We start from the raw sequence: 25,056 nt of genomic DNA on the forward strand, positions 1-25,056 counted from the left end.
CATTTACATGGTATGTCAGAACATGTAAAACTAAGCAATAATGACAGAAATCACATGAATGGCTATCCGGGGTGGAGAAGAGAAGAAGGAACTGACTGTAAAAGATCTCAAAAGAACTTTTTAAAGTGACCTTACATTTGCCAAAACTCACTAAAATATACATTTAAACTACATATATATTTTTAAAAATGCATACATGCTATTGTATGCAAATTGCACATCCATGTATTTTCAAATAAACAAATAAGCTTGAGGAGGGAATGAAACGCAGCAGAGTAGAAAATAAAACTATAGACTCTTTCTAGGAATGAGGTTATGTTGTGGTGTACAGAAAAGGTAGTAGCTGGAAGGAACTATGTGGTCTGAGGAGTATTTCTCAAGATGAAAGAGAAATGACTATATTTAATGCCAACAGGAAACCAGTTATTTGAAAACAGGGTGAAAATCCAGAGGTAAAAGAACATAAAGGCTACATGTGCTTAGTTGCCAGTGTTTGAAGCACATGGAATTTTGTTCTACATTTCCCCACTTCAATAAAAATGAGTTCTGTAAAGAAAAAAAAAAAGTGAAGAAAATGCTTTGGCAAGTACCAGCAGAAAAAAGTAGATGAAATATCCAACAGAAGAAACCCAGCAAACTCAAGGAAAGAAGAGCACATTATTCCCACATATCTGTATATTAATAGCAATACAATAATGGAGTTTTTAGCAATATTAGCAAATCTATATTAATCCTAACCTTGTAGTAACACCCTGAATCTCTTGCTAGAAAGCAGAAGGCTGCTGAAAGCAAAACAACATGCACTAATATTTCAGGTGTTCTCCAAGCCTTGCAATTGAAATAAAACGGATCACTTAGGACAATAATGGCAATTCAGGACCATTAACAGATGAATTCAAACTAATGGTAATAGCTTTTCAAAGCCATCAAGCATACGTAAGGATATCCATACCATCTATGTGGTAAAAAGCCTTGTGAGAAGATCATCTGCAAGTATGGGGAGTAACAAATGTTTTCCCAGTACAAAAAACAGTATTTGAAGGGAATGAAAACTTTATTTCAGAGACTAGAACAGCCAAAGAATTCTAGTGAAACTGAAATTACTGCTTCTCTCAGGTGGCATATCAAATTCAGACTAAGGCATGTACTTGGAAATAATCATACCCTGTATCCTAGCCCCCAAAACATCATTGTTGTCATTTCTATAACTGTAATTCTGTGATTTAGTAAGGCAATTTTTTAACCTCAGTCTTTTTATAAAAGCCTCTACAAACATTATTTTAAGGCCTGGATATGAAATACATTTTGAAACACTTCACATAGCTATTTTTAATTAAAAATAAAGAAAGAAGGAAAATACCTACTATTTCCAAACATGGAATTTAATGACAAAAACCAGCACCATTTTAAACAACTTTTAGGTATGACTTTTCCTTAAATTTGAGTTTTACAATTTATATTAATATATTCTACTGTGGACATCTTCATTTCTTAAGTAATTTAAGACCACCAAACTGGATGTGTATATTACAAAAAAAAACATTACTCCAAGAGATATGCTTCATACCCATCATTAATAAACTGGAATAGTACAACCAAAGAGCTATGAACTATTATTCTCAAAATTCCAAATCCCTTATTTTGAATCCTGAAAGCATCGGTAGCAAGCAAAACGACAATAACTATTCTTTGTGACGGACTACAGTAAAATGAATGCTCACTTCTCTTCGGATCTACAACAAAACCAAAGGTAATTGCTGTGACGCTCATTATAACATATCAACCTCCATCAACAGCAGAGTTAAGCTTCTGTATTTTCCCTTTTGATAGAGGACGGCTGCAAATACATGCACCTAATAATTTGGGAAATTAAATAAACAAGAAAATGTAAATTGGAAAGTGGTCTGTTCTGGTCTTTCTTTCTTACTTTTCTTCTACTTTCTTTTTTTGGGGCCACAAATAGGTCACACACAAAAATTTTTTTCTAAATATCTCTGCTTCCATAAGATGAATGATACATGATATCAAAACACAGTAATTTCTATTTTCAAAAAGAGTTGTCTCTTTTATACAATAATACATTTCATATAAGATTTTATCTTACCTGGCCAATTCTTTAATTAAATTTGCAATGCGTCTTTTGTCTTCAAGACACAAATCCTTCAACGACGCACTCTTTAGTCCTCCCCTGCAGATATTCTAATACAAAACAAAAAAAAATTTTGGTTAATTTTTGATAAAAGCAATTTTTAAGACTTTTTGAGAAATCTCTTAAAATTAGCACAGGAGGTAAAATTTCTCAAGTATCTTTTCTCTGGTGGTATTTTTTTTTTAAGATTTTATTTATTTATTTGAGAATGAGAGACAATGATAGCGAGATAGAGCACGAGTGGGGAGGACAGGAAAAGCAGACTCCCGTTGAGCAGGGAGCCTGATGCAGGGCTCCACTGCAGGACCCTAGGATCATGACCTGAGCCAAAAGTAGATGCTTAACTGACTGAACAACCCAGACGCCCTGGTACATGCTTTACGTTTCATTTAAACCTATTATGAATTCAAAACAGGCTAAGGAACTGTCTTGTCCAGAAGGGGATATTATAAAATTTACGTAGAGAAGATCACAAAAGGCTTAAATATTAGGGATTATTAAGGAAACAACTTTCCCTTGGTGAATGTCACAAAACAAACACCTAATGGAAGATACTGAGAACTCTTCCTACACTACAGCCCACAAGCTGCTTAAAAGTACACTAAAGTTAACAGCAAAGGCACCAGTTTCTAAGTTCTCAATATATCCTAAAGTTCATTCCAACGGGTACTAGACCAAAGAGTAATAGTAATAGCTAACACATATCTCATATTTACTGCATGTGAGGAACATTATAAGTACTTTACATTTACTAATCCAGCTCATTTGCACAACAGTGGTATGGATTAGGTATTATTTCTATTTATGGTGAGGGGACATCTTGCCTTGGATAACATTTAAAGCAGCAGAACCAACACCTTAGCACACATCCAGAGTATATGCTCTCAACCACTGAACTATTTCTTGTGCTCTAAAAAGTTCTCCCAGTACTTGAACTTCATTAAGAGGATCTTTAAAGCACTGAAACTAAGGGAGTCACAGGGAAACTAGAGGAAACATGTAAACAAAAGGAACCCTAGGCATTTGTACGAGTAGGTTAGTCCAATTTCTTCAGATTGCCAAGAACAATCCAAGACTTCTAAAATGAGTCCTGGAAATACTGATAGCCATAGATGGGGAAGATGGGGAGATAAAGGCAATAGGAAAAAAGAGAGGATAAGAAAAGGAGTTTGGCTTTGGATATGGTCAACTTAAGATGCTAGGATGAAAGTCATATGGAAATGTTAGGCAGGAAGTTGGAAATGTGGGTCTGGCTCCTAAGTCAGAGAAAAACATAAAGTTGTAATCCATAATACCGTAGGGCTTATGGTATTATGGACGATATTTAGATTTTTATTATTTTCTTTATACTTCTCTACATTTTAGATTTTTCCTTAACATTAAAAAATATCAGTTTTAAAAAATCATCTATGAATCCAAGATAATAAATTAAAGAATTAAAGAGAATCAGAAGAATATAATATGGTAGGAGAAAATATGTTTTGAGAAGAGTATGGGGTTAATGATGCTAATGATCAAAAAAGTTACACAGAATGTGGAAAGAAGCCACTCTATCTGGCAATGGAAAAAGTTGCTAAAAACACATGAGAAGGCATCTTAGTGATGCAGCAAGTAAAGGAACAAAAAAGAGAAACCCTTACACATGGGCAAGGATACCAGCAGCATTGTATTTAACAGAAAAGCCAATTTTCAATACAATTTGTATTGAAAATACAAATGTTTGTCACTTAGAGAATAAACTGTAGCATAGTTAGACAATGGAATTCTGTAGGTACTGGTTGATAAGCTAATTATTGACTTTCATCTTCAAACCCACCCTTCTGAGACCTTCTTTGTGGTGCTGGGCCTCAGACTCTAGAAACCCCATATCCCCTTTGCCAGATGGCTCTCAGTTAAAACCCATCAATAGGAAGAACTAGAGGGAGACCACAGGTTGCTGGAAAAAGAAGAAAAGACACAGTCCTTCCTATTTACATCTCATTCCCACTAGTGTCACCCCTGCCGGAGTGTGTCCTGGCAAGGACACCAGATTCCAGTTTGCAATCTTCCCAGTCCTGGCAGAACCAGCCTTTAGCATGTCTCCTTATAGATAGCAATATCAGTTAGGCTGGGTCCCTATCATCAGAAGTTCATGTTCCAGCTCTAAAGGGGCCCTTCCCCAAGCTTCTAAGTTTTAATAAATCCAACTTGCTCTGGCTGTTTTCCAAGCCCTAGAGATGGGAATTATTTTTTGCAGTTACTACCTACATGATATGTTGGTGTTCTGTTTACCTTCTCAGTTCTCCAGCACCATCTTAGCACGTCTTTATATGAAATACTCTCAGTGAAAAAAAAGTGACTAGACTCTGGCTAAAATATAAGTGAAAAGAAATAACGTACAGTGGGGTATCTAGTAGCTCAGTCTGTTAAGTGCCTGACTCTTGGTTTGGGCTCAGGTCATGATCTCATGGGTCATAAGATGGCTCCCTGTTAGGCTCCATGCTCAGCAGGGAGTCTGCTTGAAGATTCTCTCCCTTTGTTCCTCCCCCAACTCTCTCTCTTTCAAATAAATAAATACATCTTTTAAAAAAAAGGAATGATATATAGCTATATACAACGTAAGTAAATCTCATGAACATAACATTGAGCAAAAAAAGCAAGCGATGCAATACACATAGTATGAGCTTATTTATGTAAAGTTCCAAATATACATAACACTGAACACTGAACATTGTTTAAAAAACAATTATGTATTTAGACTATATAGGGCAAGGGTTGGTAAACTGTAGCTGCAAGCCAAATCTGCTCACAGGCTATTTTTGTAAATAAGGGTTTATTAAAACACAGCCATGTACATTCATGTACACACTGACATATATATACATATATATATGTATGTATGTATATATATATAGTTCTTCATACTACAGTGTCAGAGTTGAGTATCTGAGACAGAGGCCACATGGCTCACAAAGTTTAAATATTTATTACCTGGCCCTTTACAGAAAAAGTTTGCCTACGTTGACATTAAAAAAAAACACACACACAAAAGAATGATAAACACAAAATTGAGGATAGGTATTACGAAAGCAGATGACAGAATAAAGGAAGGTTATACCCTTCCTTTACTTGGCTTACAATGGCATCATTGCAATTCAGTGGGGAGAAGAATGGTCTTCTCAATGAAGAGTGCAGACCAATAGACTGTCCATATGGAAAAATGAACTGAACTAACTTAACACCATACCCATACTAATTCCTGATGAATAATGGCTTTCACTGTGAGAAATAAAACAATGTGGCTTCTACAAGAGAGAGAACCTGTTGCAAAGAGCATAGTTGGCTAACAGTCTCAACTAACTACTGCCATACCTTCAGATCCACTGCGGTGTTCACAACAGCGCCAGGGACTGGAAACAGCAGAAGTACTGGACCTGAGCCATTTCTGTTTGACAGGGCATCCTCTCTCTCTCTCTGGGGTTCCTCAGTAGGCTGACAGACACTAGCCCTGATTGCAAGGCAGTATGAAGTATGAGGTTTTTCCTAGTGAATTTTTCTTCTTTCTTTGTTCTCTCAGAGATGCCAGACTTGCAATAAAATCTAAGGCTCTCCTTGTCTCTCCCTGTTCACTTTATTCTCTATCCCACGTCAGCTCTTCCTCCACTAAATCTCTTCCATATTTACTTTCATCTTAGCCTTCTTCACAGAAGACTTGAGCTGGCAAAATTACCACTTTGAAAACCTTAATGAATCAAGAACCTAGCTATTGAACATCAATAGCTATAAATAAAAATCACATACAGAAAAACTACAAGACTTATTTCTCTGAAGAAAAACACACACATCTGTCTAGTTTTGAGAAAAAAATGCATATACACACACACACGCACACACACCCCACACACCATTTCTAGTTTTGCAACAAAATAAATAGACACATACATAGTCCCTACATTCCACTTCTGGGCAAATAGGAACCAGGCTTACCCTGATGCCTACAACAACCAAAAACCTAACAAAGTATATGAAAAAGCAGTTCTTGAACACCGGACAACAGGCAGCATGGAGAGTGATCCCTGAAAGAGGGGAACCAAATAAGGTGAGCCATGCAATTATCCCAGCTAAACTGCCTCTGGAGTTTTCAGGGTATAATGTGGGGAAACCCAGATGGAGCCCAGCAATCTCGCCAAGTTGAGAAGATAAAGCTGGGAGTCCAGGAGAGCAAAGTGTCTAGAATTTGCAGGGCAGAGTCATGGAGAGGATAGAATTGCAAAAAAGAGAGCTCCAGGGATCTGCAGAGGGTTCCCTGCACATCAGCCGTTGAGTACTGATTAGCATTTGTCTATGAGAAAGCCCACCAAAATCCAAGGAAATGAGAATGTGAGAATAATCTCGGTCTCTAATACAATGCCAGCAATAGTCCATGTTCCCACCAGCCGGAGAGGAAAATCTCATAATTCAAGGGGCATCAGGAAGAGTACTCCGCAGGTCACTGCCTATAGTGGGCAAAATTAGCCCTATATTAAAAGCTGTTCTAGTATCACCTTTAAAAGCTTAAACCCGGTGTCTGAGTGGCTCAGTTGGTCTCAGTCTCAAAGAGACTGCCTTTCGCTCAAGTCATGATTCTGGAGTCCCAGGATTGAGTCTCTCATGGGGCTCCCTGATCAGTACGGAGTGTGCTTCTCCCTCTGACCCTCTCCCGTCTCATGCTCTCTCTCTCTCTCTCTCTCTCTCAAATAAATAAATAAAAATCCTTTAAAAAAAAAAAAAAAAGCTTAAACCCAAACTTCAAAAAGATCAAACTACTCTCTAATAACTTGTCTTAGTCCCAGAAAAAAAGACCTCAAGATCAACTATAAAAAACACAATATATCCAGAACTCAAAAAAAAAAAAAAAAAAGTATGATTCATACTGTCTGGGGACATCCAATAAAAAACAACCAGGCAGGTAAAGAAGCAGATAAATACAATACATAAATAGAAAAATTACTCAATTGAAATCTCTCCATAAATAACTCAGATGATGGGATTATAAACAAGAGCATTAAAAATAGTCATTTACATTCCATATGTTCAAGAAAGTAGAAGACCCAGCATGTTAAGTAGAGACATGAAACATATAAATAAAACAAAAGACCCAAATTGAACTGGTAGAGATAAAAACACTGTCTTATATAAAAAATACACTGGATGAGATTAGTGGCAGAAGATGCCTAATGAATTTGAAACAAAGCAATATAAACCATCTATACATAAACACAGAAACAACAACAAAAAATTGAAAAAAAATGAGCAAAAAAGTGCAGAGTAACCTCAAGTGGCCTAGTATTTGCATAACCAGAGTCCTCAAAAAATAATAATATCTCAATATATAATGGCCAAAAAGTTTCCCAATTTTATGAAAACTATAAACTCTCAAATCTAAAAGACTCAACAAACCCCAATAAAAAGACACACTTAGAATTAGTTCAAGGCATACTATAATCAAATTGCTTAAAACTAGGAATGAAAGGAAAATCCTAAAAGCAATTTAAACTCACATAGTAAATATAAAAGAATAAAAGTAAGAATGACAGCAGATTTCTCAAAAACAGTGAAACCAGGCAACAGCGCAACGACATCATTAAAGCACTAAAGGCAAAAAAAAAACCTATCAACTCAAAATTCTATAACCAGTAAAAACAAAGTGAAACAAAGACTTTTTCAGGCATACAAAAGTCAAAATATCCATTCCTAGTGTACCTGAATTATCATAATAATGTTAAAGGAAGTACTTTAAGCAGATGGAGCATACCAATGATATCAAATGGAAAACAACAAAAATGGTAATCACATGGGTAAATTTAAAAGCCTTTTGTTGAGGAGCACCTATGCTCTGACTCCTGGTGTCAGCTCAGCTCGTGATCTCAAGGGTCATGGTATCACATCCCACATCAGGCTCTGCGCTCAGCACAGAGACTGCTTGAGATTCTTTCTCCTTCTCCCACTCATGCTCTCTCTCTCTAAAATAAATAAATCTTAAAAAAAAAAAAAAAGCATTTTAATTATTTGAACCTCTTTAAAACACAATTGAAATAAATGGAATCCAAATTAAAAAGGAAGATGTAAAACTATATTCACAGATGGCATAATCATATATGTATAAAAAATTATAAGAAATTCACCAGGGCGGGGCACCTGGGTGGCTCAGTGGTGTTAAGCCTCTGCCTTTGGCTCAGGTCATGATCTCAGAGTCCTGGTGATCAAGCCCCACACTGGGATCTCCGCTCAGCAGGGAGCCTACTTCCTCCTCTCTCTCTGCCTGCCTCTCTGCTTACTTTCTCTCTGTCAAATAAATGAAATCTTTAAAAAAATAAAATGTGCCAAAGATTGCATCCAAAAATAAAATTTAAAAAAAAAGAAAAGAAAAGAAATTCCCTGAGGCACCTGGGTGGCTCAGTTGATGATCCCAGGGTTCTGGGATCAAGCCCTGCACTGAGCTCCCTGCTCAGTGGGGAGTCTGCTTCTCCTCATTCCTGTTCATGCTCCCTCTCACTCTCTCTCAAATAAATAGATAAAATATTTTTAAAAAGAAAGAAAATCACCAAAAACGATTAGATTCAAATTAATAAGTGAATTTAGAAAGGTTCCAGGATACAAAACCAACAGACAAAATCAACTGTATTTCCATACACTAGCAATAAATAACACAAAAATAGAAATAAACTTAACAAAACAAGTATAAGATACAAACACCTCAAACTACAAAACATTGCTCAAAGAAATTAAAGAAGGTCTATGTAAATGAAAAGCTATCTCATATACCATATTCAAGGACTGGAAGAATTGATACTATTAAAGTACTCTCCAAATTTATCTGAAGATTTACTACAATTGCTATCAAAATTCAGGTTGACCCATGTGCAGAAATTGCCAAGGTGATTCTCTATGGAAACTCAAGGGATGCAGAATAGCCAAAATCTTAAAAAAGAAAATCAAACTTGGAGGACTTACATTTCTTGATTCCAAAAAATAATTCCAAATGGTAATGAGCTTGGTATTGGCATAAAAATAGAAATGTTAATCAATGGAACAGAATTGAGAGTCCACAGATAAACATTTACATGTACATGGTTATGGGATTTTTAACAAGGGAAGAACAATCAAAGGGAACAGAATAATCTTAACAAATAATGGTGGGACAAGTGGATATCCACAGGCGACAGAATGAATATGAGCCACAACATAACAAAAATTAAATCAAAATGGAGCAAAGACTAAATGTAATACCTAAAACTATAAAACTCTTAGAAGAAAATATTAGTGTAAATCTTTAAGAACTTGAATTAGGCCATGATTTTTTAAATATGACAGCACAGCACCAGTAACAACTGAAAAAAATTGATAAACTGGACTTCGAAATTAAAACTCTCATGATTCTAAGGACACCAATAAGAAAGTGAAAGACAGTGCACTGAATGAGAGAAACTCTGCAGATCATATATAAGGGACCTGAAGATGCAATGTATAAAGAACTTTTAACTTTATTAGTAAGAAAACAAATCACTCAACTGAAAAGCATCTGAATTGACGTTTCTCTAAAGAACAAATATAATTGGCCAAGAAGCACATAAAGAAATGATTATTATTAGTCATTAGGGAAATATAAATCAAAACCACAGTGAGATATCATTTTATACTGACTAGGATGGTTATAATGAAAAGGGTAGCTATAAAGTGTTGGCGAGAATGTGGAGAAACTGGAATCCTCATTCATAATACTGCTGGTAATATGTAAACTGGTATAGTCATTTTGGCAGTTCATCAAAAGGTTAAACAGAATTATTACATGACCCAGCAATTCTACTTCTAGGCAAATACCCAACAGAACTGAAAACATATATCCACACAAAAACTTGTATGTCAAAGTTCATAGCAACATTATTCATGTAGCCAAAAAGCCTAACAACCCAAAGTCGTTCAATTGGTGAATGGATAAATATATACTCAGCCATAAAAAGTAATGAAATAATAATACATGATATCACATAAACCTTAAAATCATTATGTTAAATGAAAGAAGGCCACATATTACAGGATTCGATTTTCACGAAATGCCCAGAATAGACCAACCTATAGAGACTAAAAAGTAGATTAGTGGTTGCTAGGGGCTGAGATGAATAGAAAATGTCAAGTGACTGCTAATGCATATGGAGTTTCTTTCTAGAGTCATGAAAATGTTCTGGAATTAGAGTGTGGTGATGGATCCACAACTGTGAATATACAAAAAAAATGAGTTATACATTTTTAAAGGGTAAGTTTTTTGATATGCGAATTATAGGTAAATCTGAAAAAAGAGTGTTGAAGCAAAAGTAATAATGTATTGGGAATTTACTTATAGAAGTAAAATGTATGACAATATCACAAAAGTCAAGACACAAACTGTTGTAAGGTCTTCAAAATCACAGTTAAAGTGGAAAATATAAGTTAAAATAGGCTGTGATAAGTTAAAGATGTATACTATAATTCTCAAAGCCAGTGAAAATAGCCCAACAAAGAATTATAGTTAATGACCCAATAGAATCATAAAAAAATATGGACTTAACCCAAAAGAAGGCCATATATATTATATTGTTCAATATAAGATGCACAAACTATTTTATGATAAAACACTTGCAATTTTGATAAGATCTTGCAAATTCAACTACTATTTACATCCCAGGGGGACATAAGTGGGTACAATGGAAATCTAAGTAACAAAGTAAGCCTTTTGGGTAAGTCAGTTAAATCCCATAGACTACTAAACATAACAATCAGTAACAAACTAGATATTGGAAATGTCCTCAAGAACATAAACCAGCACAAGGAAAAACATTCTCTATAGTGTTAAATAGTAAATACTTTGGCTTTGTGGACTAACAGCACTATGGTAGCAACTCTACCATTAGAACAGAAAAGCACCAATAATATTAAAAGAATAAGCAAGACTATGTTGCAATAACACTTTATTTACAAAATAGGCAGCAAAGAAACTGGGCCTATAGATCATAGATTGTCAAACCCTAACTTAACCTTAACAAAAAGTAAAGTAAAATCAACCTATCTAAGGACATGTAGCAAAGGAATGTATAGGTACTAATACAAAGGCAAAGATGAAGGAGAAATCAATGACTGGGTTATAAAGAGTCTTGATAATATTTTTGAAGTGAAGGAAATAATAATAATGCAGGGGAATTGTAACAAAGTTTCTTTCTTATATAGAGAGGTTTATCCATCATCATCTAACAAATCCACAAGAACAAAAATTACAAAGCTCACTTAATAAAAGAAGAAACGGTGGTCAATTTGATTTACTAACTTGACAGAGATCACAATGTGGGTCTTTTGGGACATACTAAGGTAATACATTTTTCTTAACTAAGGCTTAAGGCAAGCCTAGACATTTTAGAGCAAAACCTTTGAGTAATCTACCTACTTTATATTCATACCATGTAAAGTATCCTAGAATCCTCTGTAACTTTTAAGATCGCTTGTAGATTATCTAAAGTTCTTTCAAAGACTCTTCTACCCTTTTCTACCGGTAACTGGTCAGCATAGAAAAATCACTTATTGGTCCGCATTTATAAAGACTGGAGATCAGAGGAAAAAAGGGAAATTACTGACCTGTTCGTCTACTGAATCTCCTGCACCTTTTAAAGACTCCATGGAGATTGAAGCAGCAGTAACCCTGGAAGTCGTAAGTTTAACATCAGCTTTTGGACTTAACTTGTGTCTTGATCTGGTATTTCCTTCTGCAGAAATTCCTAAGGATTTCCATCAAACAAAATATCAAAATTATACTTTATTCTCTTAAACTTATCCCCCATGAAGCTCTTCTCTGATATACCTCTTTATAGGACCTGACGGGGAAAACTTTCACTTTATAAAACTCACTTTAAAACTCCTAGTAAATAATGAATCATGAAAAGATTATGTTCTGAATACATTTAAGATTCAATTGAAATATTTTTTAAAAATGATAACGAAAATTCATAAGTTACATTAAAACTGATAAATTACAACATATAATATATACCTTAATATAGGGGAGATTAAAAATCTGATTTCTCACATAATTAGGGTACCTTCAATGGCTCACTTTTACTATTTGTTTAGTAACAATCAGAAAGGTTTAAAAGAGTCTATCACATAAACCTTATATCAAGAAGTTCTCACATTTTTCTCTGAATTTAGGATATTATTTGTAATATAAAAAATAGGATCTCTTGCTCTTTAATAGATCAATAAAATGTTCTACAAATTAATCAAAAGCTGACTTGCCCAACCAGCCCCTAAAATCCTAAAATAAGGCAGTATTTCAAACCTTAGTAACGTCTAACCACATATTAAAAAAAAAAAAATTAGTTTCCAATGGATTGTTCTGCATACAGTTATACTACGAAGTGGTCCTACTGTTTTATTTTCTTGTAACACTTAAGAAGCAAAGGAAGCTTACCAAATTAATACAGAAAATCATACCTGGAACATATACTACTGATTGTTCTTCATCAGAAACTATGAAGAAGGACATGAAGGAAAATACTAGAAAAGATCATCCAAATGCTGCCTCTATTCTGTACTTTCCTAATTTCTTTTGACCTGGGAATTTATAACAAACTTTAAAAACAAAACTAGAAAGGAATGCAAGTGAAATAAATGAAACAAAATTAGTAATCTTTTAAAATTCATCTTTACATAATCATAACTATGTTTTACAAAATTTTTAAAAGTCCTTGTTCCATAAAACTTTCATCCATGCCTGTTCCCAAATTAGATACCCTACCCTATAAATTCTGTTAGGTTCCTTTCATTTCCTCTCCTTTTGTAAACAGGGAGTTAAATGTTCCAGTTTGTTTATTATTGGAAAACTGGTGAGTTATTTTGGGCATGAATAAAAATTTCAAAATGAGCTTTAGCTTTGAAGAACAAACCCTCTTTGAGGGCAAGTCAATCATGCAAACACAAAGATTTTATTCTTCTGCAGTGCATTCATGAAATATCCCAAGAAGTCCTACTATTTAACAAGTGGAAGAAAGAAGAGGGAGAGAGAGAATCTTAAGCAAGCTCCCTGCCCATCGTGGAGCCCAAAGCGTGGCTTGATCTCACAACCCTGAGGTTATGATCTGAGATGAAATCAAGAGTAGGATGCTTAATGGGTGGATCCACTCAAGACCCCCAACAAGTAGAAAAAATATAAGACAAAAAGAGGTATTTTGAATTTCAATAGGAGAAATTTAGAAACACTAAGATCATACCACTGTTATAGAAGAACCAACATAAGAAAGTTTTCCTTTTAGAAAAAAAAATTTTATTCAGAACTCTATTTAAATCCAGATACATCCACAATTTGATAACATTCTATTACATTTCAAGGAAGTAAGTGTCTAAACAAATTTTTCCAAATAACTTAGAAAATTCCAATTTTCTGTTCTTTTATAAAATGCTTTCTTTTCCAAAATTTCTAGACAAGTTTATTAAAAATTCCCTTCCAGGTAAAGGCTAGAGTAAAACAGATTTAATAACATGTTCCAAAAGTCAATATATTTCAGTTCAGGACCAACCGTAGCTATGGACTCTTTACAAAGAGTGCTGATTATAAACACCTGGAATCCACCTAAGACTTTAGGAATACAAAAATGGTGCTACTGTCTGAGTCACCAGGAGATTTCTAATAGCCTCTGCAACAGCACACATACTATCACAGATTCAGGATTTTGGCTGTTAAGTAGTACTCCTAAACTTTAAATACCCTCAGACATCAGGCATGGAGTTTAGAAAGTTTTAAAGGGCACATAAGACAAGTAAACAAACAAACAAAAATTAGACCCCACTAGTCCAAGGACACTGATAGTGGGTTACACTGGAGCAGAGAGAATTTATAAATTCACAGGCAAGCAGTCTAAAAAAAAACATACAAAATGAAATTGTGCAGGCTCTTTAACAGCAAACATCAAGCCATTTTTTATATCCCTTGGGACTAGCAAACATAGTAGGTGCTCAATAAATATTTAAATATTTACTGTTGGAGATATAGACATGGGAAAAGTTACCCAAGGGAAAAAAATTCAAGATGATTCAGGACAATCTCCATTTGGCAGCATCCTCAATTAGAGGATACAGCAGTGATGAATTTGCAGAATATTCTCCCAAGCTGACTTATGGAAAGACTAACTGAATCCTGGGAAATATAGTACACTTGCCTAGAAGAGTCAAAAAGAAGACTGCTCACAACTGGAACAGACCAGCCACTGAGAACCCAGCTCAGCTGCACCTAGATTTGGAAGCTCATCAAGTATTTTATTTTTTAAAAGATTTATTTTTTATCTGAGAGAGAGAGGGAGAGGGGGGAACAAGGATGAGGCACAGGGGTAAAGGGAGAGACAGTCCAAGCTGACTCCGCATTGAGTACAGAGCCCTATATGGGACTCCATCTTAAGACCCTGAGAAAAACAACCTGAGCTGAAATCAAGAGTCAGATGCTTAACCGACTGCACCACCCAGGTGCCCCAAGAAACTCATCAAGTATTTTATACTTTCTGCTCTCAAACCTGATACTACTTTGCCGCTTATCTAAGAGAAACAAACTGTAGAGATCTTTCATAAGCTTTATTTGCAGATGACATAATATCACATATAGAAAATGCTAAAGACTTTAACAAAAAACCTTCAGAATAAATGAATTCAGCCAAGCTGCAAGAAACAAAATCAATATACAAAAATCTGTTGTGTTTCTACATATGAATAACAGAAAGAGAAATTAAGAGAACAATTCCATTTACAATTGCATCAAAAAAGAATACCTAGAAATAAATTTAACCAAGAAGGTGAAAGACCTATACATTGAAAACTTTAAGACACTGATGAAAGAACTGAAGACACAAATTGAAAGATATTCTGTGCTTATAAACTGGAATAATTAATACTGTTAAAATGTCTATACTGCCCAAAGCAATCTACAGATTCAGTGCAACCTCTATCAAAATTCCAATGCATTTTTTCACAGAAATAGAACAGTGCTAAAATTTGTACGGAACCACAAAAGAACCCAAATAGCCAAGGCAATCTTAAGAATAAGGTAAAGAACCACACTTCTTAATTTCTAACCATATGGTACTGGCATAAAAGAAGACACAAAGATCCCCATGATAGCTACCCTTTTCCTGCTTTTTCTTCATATCACCAATAATCACTGGACGCACAACACATTTTACTTATTCACAGCCTCATCTCATCTCACTAAAATGTAAGCACCATGTAGGTGAGGATTTTCTACCGGTTTTGTTCAATGTTTGTTATCGACTAACGTCAAAAAATGACAGGCTCATTGTCGACCATCTTTGGGGAAAGAATGAAAGTGATATTTAATTTTATGAGGTACTGTCCAGCAACTCTTTGGTGTTGTCTCTCTTTATCTTGCTGGGGTTCACAACCTATCACCCCAAGATGTGCCACTTTGGAATGTGGATTGTTTTGAGCAATCAAGGCCCAAAAGACTCATGAAGTAACTCTGACCTCCCCAAGAATTGCCTACAAGAATTTGGATAGAGGGCCTGCTCCCAAAAAGGGAGATATCATCATAACTAACTAGAGTATAATAGAAACAAGAGGTGGTAGGGAGGAATTTAGCAAAGTATATTTGTTAAAATTTGTCTCTATGTCCCATTGTTTCCATATGGCCCAGAAAACATTTGTTTACCAAACATTTATTCCTTTTCATCTTCCTATGAATTGGCTTTCCTTTCCTTAAAAGTTCCAGACCCCTACTCCTGTCTCCTTAGTTCGGAATGACAAGCATAACTCATTTTGCTTCTCTTTGGAATCGCTCACATACATGTGGATTTGCCATATGTACCAAATTAAGTTTGATTTTTCTCCTCTTAATCTGTCCCATGTCATTTTAATTCTTAGAGCAGTCAGAAGTTCCTTAAAGGGTAGAGGAACATTTCAAAATACGAGGGCAAAACTCGTGAGCTACATTCATGCTAAGAATCTTTTCAAATATTAAAATGCTAAATAAATGACCTTAACAAGAGTTTTAAAAAATAAGCCTAAAAATATTGAAATTGCCTCCATCCAACCCATCCTTTCTAATCATTTGTAATCTATCTTCATCTCACTATCTGAAAAACCCAAATATTTACTTTCTTCAAATACAAAGTTTAAAAAATATAAAAACATATTTTATGGGAAAGTCAGAGACCTAATATATACCAAATGTATATTGGACCTCTCATTGGGTTCTTGATGCCCCCTCAGTTCTACTTTGGTATTTTTGGAAGTTCTTTACTAAGATAAGTACAAGCCAATTATAAAGCATACTTGATGCTTTATAGATTTATATAAATCTATCTATCTATCTATATATAAAATACATATTTATTTAATTTTAAAAATTATTTTATTTATTAAATATTTTTTAAAATATTTTAAATTATTATTTAATTATTAATCTATATATTTATATATCGATTTATAATACCAATCTCCAAATCCCCAGAATTAAAGCAGTAATTAGAAACCCAACGTAGAAGCAATAGAGAGGAAGAATCATATCTACTCCAGATCCTGAAGAGCTGAAGAAAATAAAAAACTTAGAACTGCACACTCTAACCTTCTGAGTTTCAATCACTTACCAGCAACACATGTATATGTAATCATTACTGACCTGAGTAACCTTCCTGGCTAGTATACTATTTTAACATCAACATAAAGATTCTATTTTTAATTGAATATTCAATGGCATGGATTATAGCTACTATGATGTTTTGACCAAATCCCTTTAATTCATATTTGTTAATATCAATTTAAAAATACTGTTAATGTTAATAAGTTGGGGTGTATTTACCCAATCAAATACAGATACTGCAGAAACACTAATTTCTTTTCATATTACCAGGAGCTACAATGAAGTAAGAAAGCAGTTTATGGCTGAAGGGGCATATTTTACTTGAAGATTTAACCATAAAATGACAACATGGCATATTCATTTGTTTACATATCAGGTATAAAAATACACCTTGTGCAAAAAAGCACTGCTGAATCATACTGTGCAGGCAATGCATAACTCATTAAGACAACAGTAAAAAAAGATGATGTTTAGTCACAGATGATCTGTCCTCACATGACAGAAACATCTAGGACTGGGAAATAACTCAATCACATTTCTCTAATTGCTTAGGCAAAGCACTGAAAATCTGTCTTTCAATAGTGTGAAAGCAATACCTGATTCTACACACATACTTTCTGGTCTTTTACTATTGCAAGTTCTGTATAAAGGCTACAGGGTGGTCTAGGAAGTCATCCATGTAACAGAAAAAGAGATCCAGATCCAGAGACACATGATTAAACCCAATGATTCATAACTATTCGTATGCTTTTTTAGAAAAGATCCAATAGCAAATCTACATTTGACCTTGCTTTTGTGTCCTACGGACATTTCAAATGAAAATACCTGAGGCTGGATGATAATTGGTCATTATGTGGAATAGGTGTGGGGAAATAGGTAATACTAGTAACCTTGCAATTTATTTCAAATCGGAATTTCTATCAATGTAATCACCACCATTTCCCCCATATAATTTCAACTCCTCACTTTCAATGGGAAGATGGGTATTTCACATTAATTTTCAAAGTAAGGGAGAATGTAAGAGAAAAGGGAGGATGTAGGACTTCTATGCGAAATGAGAAATAACATGACCATATGAATAAGTGAGCATATAGGGCTGCTTCCACCAAGTGCACAGGTTCAGTTTATTTACCTATTAACTTAATCCATGCCACAGTAATACACTGCCCCCCTCCCCATTTATACCTATCAGAACAATTCCACTGGTCACAGAAAAAGTTAAGGAATAATAACCAATACACTACAAAAGCACTTTATAAGCTGATAACCTTCAAATATTTCCTCTATCACAAAATTCTATCATTGCAAGCACAGGATTTCATGAGAAGACTCATCCCAATTTCCTAACTTCCTAATTCAGCCCAATTCCCAAAGCATATACTCCCTTTGCGTCTTTCCTGATCTATAAGGTAAAAGATATTTAATGTGCACAGTGCATTAGTGTTTTCATCCACAGTCTACGTGCATGATTTTGACTTGACCATCACCCACCTATCAGAGACAAATGGTAATTATGTTTAGAAAGTGCCTAATACTAAACATTGAGCAGCAAGGAATGCAAAAATATCCCTCCCTCCACATGACCCTGTAATCCTAGTACTGTAACTCAAAAAGGAAAACTGAGAATACAATTTTGTAAGTTTCACTGGGAGCTAAGTAGCGTGTGCAGAGAATGATTCTGCCAAAGTTAACAGCAATGCCTCAAATAATGCTATCATCGATCCTAGCAAACAGACAAGACTTGCTCTGCACGCACGCAGTACACGGATTGCCCTCCTTCACGTAACACTCCTCTAACGAAAGGGATGGAACTTACCAGGAAAAGAGCAGGCTGGGACAGTCAACCTGAACCGGAGAACGAACCAGTCCTGTCACACATCTCAGCACAGTTACTGAACTGGGAACACCACCACAACGATAAAAAGCTCCACAGTTTCTCCATCCCACCAAAACAATCCCAGAACTTCAGTCCTGCCAGTGGTGACCCAACACTACTTCCAGCAGCAAGGATGTGCAACGCTTTTTATTCCGTAACCAGCATCACCGGACCACGGTCAGCCCCACACCCCTCCGAAAATCCCAGCATGAAAGTAAATCATCACAGACTGGCCTTCGAAGTCCGAAAAGGTCCTGACTCGCTCCTAACAACGCAGACCAAGGACAGTCCTAAACCGAGACAAAAAGGTTCCCTGTCCAGTCAACACCCTTCCCTCCGCAGAGACTCGGCCGGCCTGAGGTCACCACGGTCAGAGGGACCCTCCCAGCGCTCCCGCAGGGCCACGATTCTAGGCCATCTTTCCAAAGCTCACCGCCTAGGAGGGCCGGGAAACATCAGTGCTGAGTCCCCAAACCTAGTGCTCGAGCCTGGAGACAGAATCAGGCTCTCTGCTACCTAACACCCCTGCCGGGGAAAAGCCCGGCACCTACACGGCGGCCGGAAAGGACGGCCCCGCCCCCGGGGACAGCATCGAGCTCCCCCCCCCCCCCCCAGAGTCTCACGCGACCGCCCGCCGCTCGCCGCACCCGGGAGGGCGCCGGCGCCCCCTGCCAGGCGGGCAAAGGATACAGTCCCGACTCCAGAACGCCGTCGCGCCCCGGCGGGAGGGGCCCGCCACGTCCGCCATCTTGAAACAACCGCCACTCCGGGCGTCGCGCCGGGGCCGCCCCGCCCCGGTCTTCAGGCCCAGTCCCCATTGGCCGCACCGCGTAGAGGCCCGCCCCCGCTTGCGCGGTCGGCCCCGGCGGGGCGGTAGGGTCCCAGCAGACGAGTCGCTGTGTCTCGGTGGCGCGGTGTGGAGCGACCGCCCGGGGAGAGGGAACAAGTGTGCCGCGGAACTACTACTCCCAGAGCAGCCCGGGCCTCCCATCTCCGCCCCGCTTCGCTCTCAGGCACCAAGCACTACAATTCCCGGCATGCCGTGAACTCGATGGACGAGCCTCTGGGGCGGCGTCCAGCCCTCCCGCCCGCCCCGCTCTCCCGCCCGGTCCCCGTCGCTGCGCCCGCCGCGCGCGGAGCGGGGACGCGAGCCATGGAGGAGACACCGCCCCCGGGCTGCAGCAAGCCGCACCTGGAGAAGCTGACCCTGGGGATCACCCGCATCTTAGGTGAGCGGGGCGGGGAGCCGTGGAAAGAGACGGCGGAATGAGGGGATGAACAGAGACGCTCGGAGGGGCGACGCGGTCGCTGTGTGCCAGTGGGCTTTGCTGCGGTGACTTCCGATGTTAAGGAGAGGGCAGCGGGGTGCGTGACTAGGCCATAGGAGCGTTTGCGGGGAGTGCTCGGGCGCGGAGCTGGGAAGCCCAGAAGTCCCCGCCGCCCCCTACCAACCCAGTCCCACCCCAGGTCCAAGAAAGGACGGGCAAAGGTGCGCAAAGGGGAGAAAGCAGGCACCTGACAGTGGGGACATTAGGTTTCCCGAGAGGCATTCTTGGCCCGTGGAGTATCCTTGAAACGCAGGTAGCAGAGAGCGAGGGAACGCTGCACGCAGCCTCCCGGGGCAACAATTCCCACGCGCCTCCGGGGTACCGCACCCCAAGTGGCTGGAAGGAGTTGAGGCTTGAGCCACTGAGTGGGTTAGTTTTTCCTTTACCGAACCATTAGTTAGCACCCACTGCTCTGTCACACTCGGGGGCTACAGAGATGGGGTGGGGAACCAAAACACAGTTCTGTGAAAAATTCCACAGCCCAGGTCCTCTCAGAGGTGTGAAAGGCGACCAGTAATCCTCTATTATGGCTCTGAAATAGCACACAGGAGGAAGTGATTGACCTTCTTTGGGAGTCAGGGAGTTACCCTATAGGTCCTACAGCAGAGGATGCTAGATTTTGCGAAAGACAAATTGAAGTTAACCAGATAACCAGGGAGAAAAAAGTAGCCTAAGTAGGCTGGGTGGCATGCTTTGATGCCTTCCTGTCACATTTATAATAAAAACCAAATTCTGTACTGCGATCCTTAAGTTCGTTATGATCTGCCCTCATCTATCTTTCTGACCTATTTTTACCTTTTTTTTTTTTTTTCTTGTCCACAGTGGCCTCCTTGTACCATAAACTCAAAAAGCTTGTGCCTGCTTCAAGGCCTTTACTAGGCCAGGGGAAAAAAATCTGGAATTCTCTTTCCCTCACTTTCTTCAAATCTCTGATTAAATATCATTACTTCAGAGAAGCCTTAGACTATACTTCTAATAACACCTTTCTCTATTATTATCTTCCCTAGTCTTTATATTTTTTTCAAACCTTATGGCTTTATCACTCCTTGGAATTACTTACTTGATTGCTCTTTTAAATTTACCCATCTCTTCTGTACTAGAAGTCCATGAGTTTAGGAACTTTGTCTTGTTCTCCCTTGGAATTCCCCAGTGTCTATAGTAAATTCTGCTGTAAATGAGGACGAAACGCCATTATATGTTTGGGAGAAATGATGAGCTTTAGAAATGAAGTTACAGAGTTGGGCAAGGAGATGGCTAATCATCCAGATCAACCATATCCTATCTCCTCATTAAAAAATATATTTCTTTTGATTAATGTGTAATCTACTTAAGACTGGCCAGCCAAGTTTCTCTTAAGTTGTCAAATCAATTTAAAAACCTAAATAAATAACTGTAAACATTTTAAATTTCCTTTAAATATTTAATATATTCTAATATTAAGCATTTCAGATGTCTGGCAAACAGGTAACAGAAGGCAAAATCTACCTGGGAAATTAAACAACTCTGGTAATTAAATTTATAGTGAAGCTGGCCTCCTGCAAACATTCTAATACTATTTATAAATTTAATCGAAACCTCATAATTTCAAGGTAACAATCATAAGTCAAAAATCATTATATTTTTATTTTTTCACATTTGATTTTTGTTTTGAAAATTGACATAGAGGATTTTTAAAAACAGGGTCAGTGGTGGGTGTGTTGTAAGCAAACTACTACACCAAAATTTCCTCTCTAAATGATGCGTGAAATAACTCCATAACTATGACAATTCTATCGAAAACCAAGCCCAACACTACTTAAAATACAGAGAATGCCAGAAGTGCAAAATAACTATGAGTAAAAAGAGAAAAAACTACAAATCCCAGCACTGTGCGTGTTCCACGCCTTCACTGCTAGAAGGCTCTGTGGCAAGCAAAGGCAGAGCCAGAAATGATGCAAGCAAAGAGGCTAGTTGAAGCAACAGAAAGTTTAAAACCACTCCAGTCTGAAAGTATAACAGTACTGAACACTGGGTAGATCAGAGCAGGGCTGCAGGAAAGTGACTTCAAAGTAGGTACTGTTTAAAGGGTTGGCCATGCAATTTAAAGGGACATACATTCAAGAGGAGAAAATGTGCAGAAAAGAAGGAAGAGTCCTTTGACATTGATGATAAAAGGGCAAAGAAAAAGGAAAGCTCACATCTCTCTCCCCTACACAAAAAAACCTGCTAAAATATCTGGACTTTGCCTCAACTGACTAGAAAGGGTATCATTAAAGTAGAGATCTTATTAAACACCACGATTTCACAAGACGAACAAGAGCAAAGTAGAACCTATAGAGAACTCATGGTAAAATCAGAAAATGAAATGCTGAACAATCAACTGAGGAAAAAATTTTTTATGATAATGAAGTGTTTCCTTCTCAGTGGAACAAGGAGTAAGGAAATGTTACATTTTGGTAACAGATGATTAAATAGAGGGTGTAAGATCTACCTGAGATGCAACAAGATCAATTTCAGTTAACCTTTGAACAACATGGGTTTGAACTGTGTGGGTTCATTTAGACATGGATTTTTTTACAGCACAGCGGTATAAATGTATTTTTTCTTATGATTTTCTTAACGTTTTCTTTTTTCTAATTTATTGTAAGAACACAGTATATAATACATACAGCATACAAAATATGTGTTAATCAACTATTTATGTTCTCAGTAAGGCTTCCCAGTAGGTTTTTGGAGAGTCAAAAGTTATACATGGATTTTCAACTTCATTTTCAACCCCTGCATTAATTAAGGTTCAACTGTATAATATCTCTCTCCATCTTAGACTTCTCTCCTTTTTTAAAAAATGTAATTCTTTTTAAGTCAATTTTTTCATCATGGTAAGTGTATTCTTCGATCCTTATCCTCTATTTCCCCCATTCCCCCACCCACCTCCCCTCTGGTAACCATCAGTTCTCTGTAGTTAAGAGTCTGTTTCTAGGTTTGTCTTTTTTTCTTTCCTTCACTCTTTTGTTCTTAAATTCCATATATGAGTGAGATCATATGGTATTTGTCTTTCTTTGACTGATTTCACTTATCATGATACTCTCTAGCCCTGTCCATGTTGTTGAAAATGGCCACATTTCATTTTTAAGGGTTGAATAATATTCCATTGTATTTGTATACCACAACTTTATCCATTCATCAGTCAGTGGATGCTTGGGCTGCTTCCATAGTTTGACTTTTGTAAATAATGCCGCAGTAGCCATAGGAGTGCATGTATCCATTTGAATTAGTGTTTTTTAATTCTTTGGGTAAATACCCAGTAGTGTGATTACTGGGTTGTGGGGTAGTTCTATTTTTAATTTTTTGAGGAACCTCTGTAATGTTTTCCATGGTGTCCGCACTGGTTTGCATTCCTACCAGCAGAGCAAGAGGGTTCCCTTTTCTTCACGTCTTCACCAACACTAGTTTTTTCTTGTGTTTTTTACTTTAGCCATTGTGACAGGACTGAATTGATATCTCATTGTAATTTTGATTTGCATTTCCCTGATGATAAGTGATGATGAGCATCTTTTCATGTGTCTGTTAGCTATCTGTATGTCTTCTTTGGAGATCTTCTTTGGAGAAATGTCTCTTCGTGTCTTCTGCCCATTTTATAATTGGATTATTTGGGTTTTGGAGTATAAAGTTTTATAAGGCATCTGCCTTTTACTCAGGTCATGATCCTAGAGTCCTGGGATCCAGTCCTACTACACTGGGCTCCTTGCTCAGCAGGGAGCCTGGTTTTCCCTCTGCCTGCCACTCCTCTTGCTTGTGTGCACACACTCTCTCTCTCTGACAAATAAATAAATAAAATCTCTAAAACTTAGATGTGGGAAGGAAAAGCACGGTGAGTCAAGCCATCAGTTCCCTGGGTTACCAAGGGCTTTTAAAAGTGGGAACTTCATGGGGTGCCTGGGTGGCTTAGTTGTTACCCATCTATCTTCAGCTCAGGTCATGATCCAGGACCCTGGGATCAAGCCCCGAGTCAGGCTCCCTGCTCTGTGGAAAGCCTGCTTCTCCCTCTCCCTCTTCCCCTGCTTGTGTTCCCTCTCTCGCTGTCTCTCTGTGTCAGATGAATGAAAGGAAGGAAGGAAGGAAGAAAAGAGGAAGAAACTTCACCGGGTGGGGTGTCCTGGTTCCTAGTTGTTTAGCTAGTAGTTGTGTCATACAGCTGGCAATTTATTTAAGATGGATGTATTTGAAATGGAAGGGTTGGCAATCAAAAGCTTCATGTCAGGTACTTATATTAAGTGAACCTGCCTTGCCTCTTGTCTAACTTCTAGTGGTTTGCCAGCAGTCTTTAACATTCCTTGTATCACAGATCTGTTACTCCACTTCTCCATCTTCATGTGGCCCTCTTCCCTCTGTCTCTCCACAAAGCATTCTTTTCATAAGGACACCAGTTTTATCGGATTTGGGACCACCCTACTCCACTGTGACCTCATCTTAGTGAATTCTATGTTCAATGACCTTTCCAAATCAAGTCCTGTTCTGAGGAACGGCAGTTAGGACGTCAACGTATATTTTTTGTGAGGGACACAGTTCAACCCATAGCAGAGTTTATGTCTTAGATTAAGGATTCTAAAATCCTGAGTGTGGGTAAACAGACAACTAGAGAATGTAGGAGGAGGTATTAAAGTCTGTTCCAAGTCATGTGGCTTCTTTTTTACCTCAGAATGAATGCTAGAGCATAGCTCCACAAAGAGGTTATTAGGAGACCTTTTTCTGCTTTCAAGACTTGAGAGAAATGATTTATTTTGTTTTCACTATATTTCTGGATGGAATCCAGTTTTCATAGTGTTAGCCTATACTATACATCTGGGATCCCATAGAGTACAGATGGGTTTTGTTTAGAAGAAAAACTAGCAAACAAGTTTTGTATCTTGTAAAAGTTTATTAAGGTGCTATTCTTTATTTCTTCTGACCATATCGTAAGTGAGAAGCTGAGGTACAAAATCACTAGGAATGTAGAATCTCTGATTTTTGTTCAAAAACAGCTGAAGTACCGAGAACAGTGACTGAGTACAGTAGGTGTTCTGATGTTCTTTCTACCACGTTGATCGCTGGTCCTAGGTTG

General features: G+C 37.6%; 2 protein-coding genes across 9 annotated transcripts in view; one reads left to right on the forward strand and one right to left on the reverse strand.

Annotated features, from left to right (window-relative positions):
• Positions 1-19,664, reverse strand: part of KIAA1328 (KIAA1328 ortholog) — a 320,199-nt gene extending 300,535 nt beyond the window's left edge. For 2 of the 5 annotated variants that reach the window (XM_032310986.1, XM_032310985.1), the window contains exons 1-4: positions 19,339-19,664; positions 12,626-12,661; positions 11,771-11,910; positions 2,105-2,199 (exon numbers count right to left, since the gene is read on the reverse strand). In XM_032310986.1, coding sequence (XP_032166877.1) covers positions 2,105-2,199; positions 11,771-11,910; positions 12,626-12,661; positions 19,339-19,639 — 572 coding nt within the window. In that variant the 5' untranslated portion in view covers positions 19,640-19,664. Of the gene's footprint in view, positions 1-2,104; positions 2,200-11,770; positions 11,911-12,602; positions 12,662-19,081; positions 19,292-19,338 lie in introns of those variants that run through there. The other 3 variants (XM_032310989.1, XM_032310988.1, XM_032310987.1) reach the window with 3 other exon arrangements.
• Positions 19,665-19,672: 8 nt separating this feature from the next.
• Positions 19,673-25,056, forward strand: part of TPGS2 (tubulin polyglutamylase complex subunit 2) — a 62,068-nt gene continuing 56,684 nt past the window's right edge. For 3 of the 4 annotated variants that reach the window (XM_032310990.1, XM_032310991.1, XM_032310993.1), the window contains exon 1: positions 19,673-19,877. In XM_032310990.1, coding sequence (XP_032166881.1) covers positions 19,700-19,877 — 178 coding nt within the window. In that variant the 5' untranslated portion in view covers positions 19,673-19,699. Of the gene's footprint in view, positions 19,878-24,494; positions 25,007-25,056 lie in introns of those variants that run through there. The other variant, XM_032310992.1, reaches the window with a different exon arrangement.

Source organism: Mustela erminea, chromosome 13 (assembly GCF_009829155.1).
Source record: "Mustela erminea isolate mMusErm1 chromosome 13, mMusErm1.Pri, whole genome shotgun sequence".
Taxonomy (NCBI): domain Eukaryota; kingdom Metazoa; phylum Chordata; class Mammalia; order Carnivora; family Mustelidae; genus Mustela; species Mustela erminea.